The sequence below is a fragment of the Staurois parvus genome, unplaced genomic scaffold, assembly GCF_062004578.1.
Source record: "Staurois parvus isolate SC_StPar_1 unplaced genomic scaffold, SC_StPar_1.0 ptg001888l, whole genome shotgun sequence".
In the NCBI taxonomy this organism is placed as follows: domain Eukaryota; kingdom Metazoa; phylum Chordata; class Amphibia; order Anura; family Ranidae; genus Staurois; species Staurois parvus.
Window position 1 is genome coordinate 4,370 of NW_028319684.1, and position 10,631 is coordinate 15,000.

Sequence of the window (10,631 nt, forward strand, 5' to 3'; positions counted from 1 at the left end):
CGTGGCCCTATTCATGTGGAGCTGAACTCATGCCAGCCTCGACTTGTTCTGCATAGTACAGCTTGCCCCATAGGAATGAATACGGCCATGGCATAAATGCACAGAGAAAGAAGATCCGGCGGCAATGCTTTTAAAAGAAAGGCTTTGCAGCTCCGGATATGGCTGCACAGAGAAAATCCGGAAACCGAGGAAAGTACCGGACCAGGAATGCTACACACCCTCCAGAGCAACACTTACAAAAAGGTACAGTAGTCTATATTCCAATTACCATGGATTACATCAAGGCACATGTTGATTGTTCAAGAACATGACAGGAAAGTTAAATAATGCAATCACCACGGTACTTATAAAATATGGAGTGGGTGTGAATTATTATAGAGAAGCTTAAGGTGTGAATTGGTTTCAAATCGCTGGAGTAGAGATGCTGAAATGGCATTACATGTGGGTGGCGTATAATGTGGAAAGCCCCCACCCCTGCTTAGGGGATGGTTTAAGTTGTCCTCTTTCAAAGGAGAAAAGATGACCAAGTGACCCTTATGTCTATAAATGCTGGGGTATGTTCCTGAAACACATTAGAACTGAGGAAGCTAATTGGCTGAGAGGTGAAAAGTCTTCAATAAAGAATTTGAATGCAAAGCACTGCTATCTATACCCTGACCCGGAACACAGAGAACCTTAAAGAATATGTAAATCCAACATTTCATATTCCTGAAATGTGCCTGCTGTACCATGTACTTGTATGAAAAAGTCTCATGTTCTCTTTGTATTGCTTACATTGTGTGAAATCCTTGGTGATCCTGCCACTCCCTTGTTCTTTTTAAAAACTGACCACACTAGGCATGAGAGCACAGCGTGGTCAGTTCTCCAGCTGTTATGAGAACACAATCTCCTCTTCTCCAATGATCAGACTTGTCCTGACACATCTCCCCCCACCTCCGCCCTCCACTGCCATTTACTAGGAAGTTCAGTGTGCAGACGTTTCTCCTCCCCTAGATGTCTGAGCAACCTATGCACCCGAGAACTGTACTTACAGTGCTTTTTTATATGTATACACAAATATTTTGCCTTTCATTTCTGTTTTAAACTGAATGGGTTGTTTTACAAGGTGAGCGATTACGTATACTTTAAGAAATGTCTTCTCACCTCCTCGCCGTTCTTGTCCGTGTTGCGCCCGGACCAGAAGAGGTGGGCCGATGTGCTTACGGCTCTGCACTGATCTGGCTTCTTCAAAAGTTTGGAGGCTGCAAGAGCGCATTGCGTTCTCAGTGGTTCGTGGTTCTCCTCACTGAAGCATTTCATCTTCTCAAAGGTTCCGATGATGAGGATAATGGCTGCCAGCTGAGCCTTGGAGTCGCTGATCTCGTCCTCATACAGTGAAAAGGCCTGCCCAAAACAAAGCCATCAAATAATAAAGCACACATGCTTCCTAGTTTCAAATTAAAAAAAAACCCAAACAAAACAGTTTTAGCAAGTGACCTTTGTTTTATAAAAGGACAAATAAACAACTGCTGAGCTAAAACGTTTTACCACCTTTGCCGTGAAGGGATCTTTACAGCAAATGTGTTTAACCGCTAGCCTACAGGGCACTTCTACCCCCTTCCTGCCTACAGGGCACTTCTACCCCCTTCCTGCCTACAGGGCACTTCTACCCCCTTCCTGCCTACAGGGCACTTCTACCCCCTTCCTGTCTACAGGGCACTTCTACCCCCTTCCTGTCTACAGGGCACTTCTACCCCCTTCCTGCCTACCGGGCACTTCTACCCCCTTCCTGTCTACAGGGCACTTCTACCCCCTTCCTGCCTACAGGGCACTTCTACTCCCTTCCTGCCTACAGGGCACTTCTACCCCCTTCCTGCTTACAGGGCACTTCTACCCCCTTCCTGCCTACAGGACACTTCTACCCCCTTCCTGCCTACAGGACACTTCTACCCCCTTCCTGCCTACAGGACACTTCTACCCCCTTCCTGCCTACAGGGCACTTCTACCCCCTTCCTGCCTACAGGGCACTTCTACCCCCTTCCTGCCTACAGGGCACTTCTACCCCCTTCCTGCCTACAGGGCACTTCTACCCCCTTCCTGCCTACAGGGCACTTCTACCCCCTTCCTGCCTACAGGACACTTCTACCCCCTCCCTGCCTACAGGGCACTTCTACCCCCTTCCTGCCTACCGGGCACTTATACCCCTTCCTGTCTACCGGGCACTTCTACCCCCTCCCTGCCTACAGGGCACTTATACCCCCTTCCTGCCCAGGCCAATTTCCAGCTTTCAGCGCTGTCGCACTTTGAATGAAAATTGCGCAGTCGTGCAACATTGTACCCATATGAAATTTTTATCTTTTTTTTGTGACAGATAGAGCTTTATTTTGGTGGTATTTAATCAACTCTGGGTTTTATATTTTTTCTTAAACCAAAAACCACTGAAAAATTTGAAGAAAAAAAAAAAGATCTATACTCTTCACTGAAGCCGGCCACTAGAGTGATCATGTGACCGGACCAGAGCGCCTTCAGAATAGGCAAGTATACACATCCTTCCTTTACAGGGTAGTTTGAGTAGGCTTAGAATGTGTGTAGGAGCCGGTTTAAGAATGATGTGTGTCCAGAATATAATGAGAATGAAGTTCCTAAGTTCGTGGAGGGCTCTGAGAAGAGAGAAGCTGGCCAAGATCACTTGGGGTGGGGTGCCAGGTATACGTTAGAACACTGATCAGTTGCATTCCAGCCCTGTCGGAGTCGAGACATTCTATTTTGTGACACCCTGTTCAAGTGCCTCGTATTAAGTAAAATGCATGTGAGTTTGGAACTGCGGTACGCGATAACATTTTGTGTGAAATTGGGTAAAAGTGCATCAGAAATTTGGAAATGGTGAGGAAAACTTATGGAGAAGCTGCGCTTTGAAAGACTATCAGGGTGCTGCGCTTCGAACAGGAGCGGACTGAAACTCACGGGGCCCCCGGGCAATAAGGGATCATGGGGCCCCTGTGTCCTTGCCCACACTCAAATCACACCCAAAAAAGCTTATGAAAAAGGTACCAGGGACATCTCTTGGGGTAAGTCCACCCCTGGCTTCGAAAGACTATCAGGACGCCCCTCATCGTCAAAAACGGAACAGAATGTGGATGCAGGGAGTTCTGTTCTCAACTGTGACCGAAGGCTTGCGATCAGAATTGCAGAGGAAACAGGAATTACCAAGTCAATTGTTCATGGAATCGTGACTCAGGATTTGAACATGAGAAAATTGGTTGCAAAGCTTGTTCCAAAGTACGTCAACTGATCAGAAGGGACACAGTCAACTCGTTAGCCAAGACCTGTTAGCCTGTTTGGAAAGAGACCCTGATTTTTTGAGTCGAGTCATCATGGGAGATGAATACTAGGTGTTTGAGTATAATCCCGAAACAAAGAAATGGCACGCACCCATGTCACCTCTCCCCAAGAAAGCTCAAATGAGCAAAAAGTTAAAAAAAAAGGGTCATTGATTTTTTTTGATTCATATGGAATTGTCCATAAGGATTTTTTACCTACTGGTCAAACTGTGAATCAGAGATTTTACCTGTAAGTTCTTGGTTGCTTGAGACAGAGTTTTTCATAGGCATCCTGAGATCAACAACTTGGATCCTTCATCACAGTGCACGGAGTCAAAGTATTTTGGCTTTCAGAAAGTTTTTGGCTGAAAAACACATTATGGTGCTTCCCCATCCACCCTACAGCCCCAACGTAGCTCCTTGCGACCTTTTCATATTCAGAAAGGTGAAGAAGGGTTTGAAAAGACACCATTTTGGCAATGTTGGAACGTCCAAAGAGGCAATACGTGGGCTCTGAACACCATCTCCCTTGAAGACTTCCAGGGATGCTATGAAGAATGGGAAAATTGATGGGAGCGTCATGTGCACTCATAAGGTACAGACTTTGAAGGAGACAATTGAACGTTGTTTCCTTCAAAGTATGCAGCACAGTGACTAAATGATTTGGGGAAGCACAGTGACTAAATGGTTAGCACTACCGCCTGGCAGCACTAGCGTAGTCGGTTCGAATCCCAACCACGGCACCATCTGCTTGGAGTTTACATGTTCTCCCTGTAGCTGCGGGGGTTTCCTCTGGGTACTCCGGTTTCCTCCCACACTCCAAAGACATGCTGGTAGGTTAATTGGATCCTGTCTAAATTGTCCCTAGTGTGTGTATGTATGAATGTGAGTTAGGGACCTTAGATTGTACACCCCTTGAGGGTTAGGGACTGATGCGAATATACAATACATATGTAAAGCGCTGTGTAAATTGATGGTGCTATGCAAGTACCTGAAATAAATCAATGTAAAATATTTTAATATATCAGCATTCTCATTACTTTCTGGATACACCTCATATAGCTGGTATTTGACCAAACGTCTACTTTAAATATGGGGGAAAAAAAAGGCGGTTTTTACTGTGACAAGGGCGTAGAAGTATTGGTGAGATTTTAAAACTAGGAGATTTGCTTTTAAAAAATTACCAAACATTGAGAACAAATCTTCATAGAACAGTCATTTCCACAGTCACAGATCTAGAACTGAGAAGCCAGACAACGAGGTCATCAGCCAAGTGACAGCCAGAAAAAAAAAAGAAAAACAAAAATTGATAGGCACTGAGTGTCATTACCTGAGACATGAATTCGTAGGCTACCGTCTCGTGGTTCTCGAATCCAATTTCCCCGGCTGCCAGTGCCCCTTGGAGAAAGAGTCGGAGGGGCAGCTCGGCCAGTTCGGCTTTAATTAAGGCGCTGATGGTCTGGTGCGCAAACGAGAAGATCTTCTGACACTTTTTATCCCACTTGTCATCCTGTTCGGGGACACAATGAAAAAAAAAAAAACTGATAATGAGCCAAAGCACAAGAGCAAAACTGTTCCTTTGTTTAAAGTGAAGAAATGGTTGTCAGCCACTGAAACTCTGTAAAGCAGATGTCAACGCAATCACTAAAATCTTGCACCGGTTTTAACATGTTAATGACATTTCGAAAGATTTGGATTGTTTTAAATCTTCATCTTTTATTAAAATAGGCATTATTAGCAGGCATTACTTTAATGAAAGCTGAAGAAGATGAAATGGTATCAAAATCCTTTGAAAATGCAATTTGAAATGTTCCATTTAAGTCCTTCTTCAGGCACTTCCTGTTAGAGGGTGACAGCTTTCTGCCAATTGTTGTCAATCTGACACGTGTACCCCTGGTGGTGACTACAAGCAGCAATGCAGACAGGCAGTATGGAAGCCTAAACCACTGCTGTCACCATCAAGAACTTGTCGGCGCTCCCTCCTCTCCCCTGCAGCAGCCACTCAATGACACAGGAAAGTTGGAGCTGCTGGATGCTGTGACCAAACTAAAAAATAAATAATAATAATAATTACCAACACAGATTTTTTTTTTGTTTTTTGGGGGGGGGTTCTAATACAGGATATGCAATGGGGGGAAACTACTTAAACTCTGTCTGTTTTCTCATTTTTTTTTCACTGTACTATCACATCACAACTTTTTCAAACCGCAGAATAATCTAGTGGAGCAAAGCAAAAGGCAATTACTTAGACAATAGCTAAAAGAAGACCATGAAAACATTCATTACATGAGCAACACTTGAAGACCTGGGGCTTTTTTTTGTTATTTCTGTATAACAAAAGTTGAAAGTGGCAGTTCGGGTTGCCATGGTAACTAGAGACCAACAACTTTAAAATGCCAATAAATCTATCTCTATAGCTAGATACTATATATATGAGAGAGAGAGAGAGAGAGAGAGAGAGAGAGAGAGAGAGAGGGGGGAGGGGGAGAGAGAGAGAGGGGGGGGGGAGAGGGGGGGAGGGGGGAGAGAGAGGGGGGGAGGGGGGAGAGAGAGGGGGGGGAGGGGGAGAGAGAGGGGGGAGAGGGGGAGGAGAGGGGGAGAGAGAGAGGGGGGGGAGGGGGGGAGAGAGAGGGGGGAGAGGGGGAGGAGAGGGGGAGAGAGAGAGGGGGGGGAGGGGGAGAGAGAGAGAGGGGGGGAGGGGGAGAGAGAGAGAGGGGGGGAGGGGGAGAGAGAGAGAGGGGGGGAGGGGGAGAGAGAGAGAGGGGGGGAGGGGGAGAGAGAGAGAGAGGGGGGGAGGGGGGGAGAGAGAGAGGGGGAGGGGGAGAGAGAGGGGGGGGAGGGGGAGAGAGAGGGGGGGGAGAGAGAGGGGGGAGGGGGAGAGGGGGGGAGGGGGGGAGAGAGAGGGGGGGGAGAGAGAGGGGGGGAGGGGGAGAGAGAGGGGGGGGAGGGGGAGAGAGAGGGGGGGGAGGGGGAGAGAGAGGGGGGGGAGGGGGAGAGAGAGGGGGGGAGGGGGGAGAGAGGGGGGGAGGGGGAGAGAGAGGGGGGGGAGGGGGAGAGAGAGGGGGGGGAGGGAGAGAGGGGGGGGGGGAGAGGGAGAGAAAGATATATATATATATATATATATCTATATATAGATATAGATATATAGATATATATATAATCTCTCTCCCTCTCCCCCCCCCTCTCTCTCTCTATATATATATATATATATATATATAAATATTTATATTATATATATATATATATATATATATATATATATATAAATAAAATCTCTACAAAGAGGTGTGTGTAATAATATATAAATAAGATTCTATCTGGAGTCCAGCTTTAATATATGTTATTTACCTGTAAAAGCCTCCCTTTTTATTGACATCCGAAAGCCCAAAAAGGGCTGAAAGAGCTGGGCCAGCACACACAGTAATTAGATACTCCCAGAAGAGGTGAGAGCTGGGACGCTTAGGGAAGGAGGGGGCAGTGCTAAAAAAATTGACTCTTCCTGTAGTTAAATTTTCCAGCAAGTTTAAAAAAGGTACATACCAAGTGAGTGCAAATCATTTATGGAAAGGAAAACCCCAATGTGAATAAGCATTTAGAATACTTTATTATGAACACACCAGGCTGTGCGTTGAGTTATTTTGAGGGGGCAGCAAATTTCCATGTTATACAAGCTGTACACTGACTACGTCACATTGTAGCAAAAGTGTCATTTCTTCAGTGTTGTCACATGAAAAGATAGAATCAAATATTAACAAAAAATGTGAGGGGTGGACTCACTTCTGGGAGATACTGTAGGTCCATGAAGTGTCACACACCTTGTTGGAGGTAACTCGCAGTATGCATGCACATTTGACATAGTGGCTGAATTCCTGGAGCTCAGCATTAAGGTTAACCCCCGCTTTACATCTATACAGCCGTGTGGGCCGCGTTTTGCGCAGGCACAAGAACCCATTCATTTGAATGGGCTCCCGTGCCCTTGACACCCAGGGAAGAAGTCCCTGCACTTCTCTGGAAAACGCAGCCCACGCGGGAACCTCGGTTCCCAGTACGGTTCCGTTTTCAAGTGCAGGCTGCATGCCATTAGAACTAACGGCACCCGCCCACGGGTCCGCATTCCTCTGTGCGGGTGGTGCAGCTGCACGGATTTTCGTGCAGATCTGCAGCGACACCACCCGCACAGATTTGAACCTAGGGTCAAGGAAACATGGTCTCGGGCTTTAAGGCTTTGTTCACACTCTCATCCTGTATATGGGAATCTGGTCCCACCTGCTACCGATCTTTACCAGAGACGGAGAGCTGTCTTTGACAGCTCAGTCTTTGTGCTAAGTGTCTCTCAATATATAAACAGATCGACCGCCCAGCGACGTATGTGTCAGTCGGTTGTAAAGTGGTTAATTTTATCAAGCAGAAAAGCGATCTGTATTTTGTCTGTTTCTTCGGTTAGTAAATTGGCCTTGCTGCTTTCACCCTCTACCAGTCTTTTGTATTTCTGGCAGCAGAGCAAATATAAAAATTAAAACTATAAAGGTTACAGTGTCTTCAAATTTCTAGAGTCCCAACCAATTTCATGCATGACGAAGCAGACGCTACTTTTTAAAATATGCAGGGCATTTTTTTTTTCTTTTTAAAATCATACCTAAAGCACGTCAAGGCGGCCTTAAAAATCAAAATGAATTTACAGTATAGTACAGAAAGATTTAGCTATTAACTGGGCGCGCAGAAATCGCCAATACAGACATGAGAGGCTGGGAGGAGCTGCACACTGCCTACCGAGCAAGCACTTTCACCCCCTTGATGCCAAGGCCATTTCTTTCTTTTTTTTTTTTTTTTTTTTTTTTTTTTTTTTTTTTTATGCAGAGCATTATTTTGGTGGTATTTATTCAAAAAATTTTCTTTGCTAAAAAATGTTTTTTGAAAAAGGACAAACATTTTTCGTTTGTTATAAAAATTTGCAAATAAGTACATTTTCTTCTTCACTGATATGCTGCATTGATGGGCACTGATGAAGTGGCACTGAAGGACCCTGATGTGCTGCATTGACGGACACTGATTGGCATTGATGGGGCTGCACTGATGATCAGTGCCCTGATTATCAGTGTAAATGCCCCGTCACAGGATAGCCGGGTATCGGCTTCCCTTTCCTCAGACAGTGACAGCGCTGAGGAAAGGAAATGCCGATAAATGGCATTTGTTTACATGTGATCAGCCGTGAATGGACACAGCTGATCACATGAACATCATTGACCTGGCCATTAATCTGCTATAGGCTGGGCAGGAACGGATTAAAGCCAGAGCCAGTCAGGCAAATAGTATTTTAAGAAGCATGCAGCATTGGCAATGCTGGCATGTCCCATATAAACATAGGAATGCGCTTAAATAATATCAAATATGTCAAAATGTGTAAAAAATTAAAAAAATTATAAAGTCACATCATAAAGCATAGTGTCCAAATTAAATGTGTAAATAATAAATCCAAAAAACTCCACGCAAATGAATATTAAATCTGAAATTCTGTGTTCAAACAATTACACCGTGATTGAATCCACCACCAAATGAATTGAATAAACTCACCAGAGCTAAATGCTGATCAAATTATAAATCAGCATCAACGCTATTGCTCTGGGAGCGATGATCTGTAGAAAATTCCAAGGTCTGGGAGCAATACTCTGCAGCAAGGCACTCAGCACAGATGAAAACACTCAGATATATGGTCACCGTCTCTCCATAGGATGTAGCAGTACTCGGGGAATTAGGAAAGGAAATTCATGGTGCAGTACATTTAAAACCACATAGTTTATTAAATTAAGATGGCACACTCCCAAAAATGGTGTCCTAACCGACACCAGCAAGAACAGCTTTCAATAAAAAGACGAGCCCCGCTCACCGCAGATCAAGCTGCAGACAGTCTCGGGAATGTCCTGACGTCACATCCATCAAGCCCCGTCCTACGCGTATTCCGCTCCGTGAGGACGTCGAGTGACGAAACGCGTAGGGAGGGGCTTGATGGATGTGACATATTTGATATTATTTAAGCTCATTCCTATGTTTATTTGTACTATGCACCTTTTTTGGGTTAGGTTTGCAGCATTTTTTAATACTTATTTGCGTTATTTATTTTGGCGCTTTTCTTACAATATTTCTATCGCATTTCCCATAGCAGAAGATTAATTTAATGTCATTCCTATGCAATGGTCGGGTGACAAGGTGCAGTTAAATGGACAGATTCTTTCCTCAACTATGTATATAGATCAGCCAGGATGATTATCCACCTACCATCAAAAAAAAGATTTCAATAAAAGCTTGTCCTCATGTCTAGAGTCTAAAAAACATTGCAATCGCAAAACATATTGCAATCAAAACTGGAGACAGCAATCCCCTAAGGCACATACTTCCCCTGTTTAGAACATCCATGAGGAGATCAAAAGACAAGTGCTTGATGTTCTGCAGGTACTGGTGATTAATAGTCGGTTCCAACTTACTCACCAGCAGTCACGGACAAAACAATTACAATGAGGAAAGAGATGTTTACGGAGAACACGTCAATGAAAAAATTAGTTCTGGTACATTATGTCCCACTTTTCTATTGTATCTAAATGGAATTTTTAAAAGAGCACTGTTCTAGTTGATATACTGTATACAAGCTGCAAGAAAAAGGGGGTGGGGGGTACACTATATTGCCAAAAGTATTGGTCGGCCGGCCTTTAAACGCACATGAATTTAATGGCATCCCAGTCTTAGTCCGTAGGGTTCAATATTGAGTTGGCCCCGCCCTTTGCAGCTATAACAGCTTCACCTCTTCTGGGAAGGCCGTCCACAAGGTTTAGGAGGGTGTCTATGGGGAGGTTGGACCATTTTTCCAGAAGCACATTTGTCAGGTCAGGCACTGATGTCGGGGGAGGAGGCCTGGCTCGCAGTCTCCGCTCTAATTCATCCCAAAGGTGTTCTATGGGGTTGAGGTCAGGACTCTGTGCAGGTCAGTCAAGTTCCTCCACCCCAAACTGGCTCCTCCATGTCTTTATGGACCTTGCTTTGTGCACTGGTGTGCAGTCATGTTGGAACAGGAAGAGGACATCCCCAAACTCTTCCCACAAAGTTGGGAGCATGAAACTGTCCAAAATGTCTTGGTATGCTGACGCTTTAAGAGTTCCCTTCACTGAAACTAGGGGGCCAAGCCCAACCCCTGAAAAACAACCCCACACCATAATCCCCCCTCCATCAAACCTTACACTTGGCACAATGCAGTCAGGCAAGTATCATTCTCCTGTCAACCACCAAACCCAGAAGCATGATTGGTCATACCAAAGAACACGTCTCCATTGCTCTAGAGTCCAG

At 45.0% G+C, this 10,631-nt stretch overlaps 1 protein-coding gene across 1 annotated transcript in view; it reads right to left on the bottom strand.

The window, feature by feature from the left end:
- Positions 1–1,143: 1,143 nt before the first annotated feature.
- The window catches only part of LOC149433872 (vacuolar protein sorting-associated protein 35), a gene marked incomplete at its 3' end in the record, with an annotated part of 93,246 nt that continues 83,758 nt past the window's right edge, over positions 1,144–10,631 (bottom strand). The window contains exons 14-15 of the mRNA XM_089664342.1: positions 4,630–4,809; positions 1,144–1,383 (exon numbers count right to left, since the gene is read on the bottom strand). Of these exons, the coding sequence (XP_089520468.1) occupies positions 1,144–1,383; positions 4,630–4,809 (420 nt within the window). The remainder of the gene's footprint in view (positions 1,384–4,629; positions 4,810–10,631) is intronic.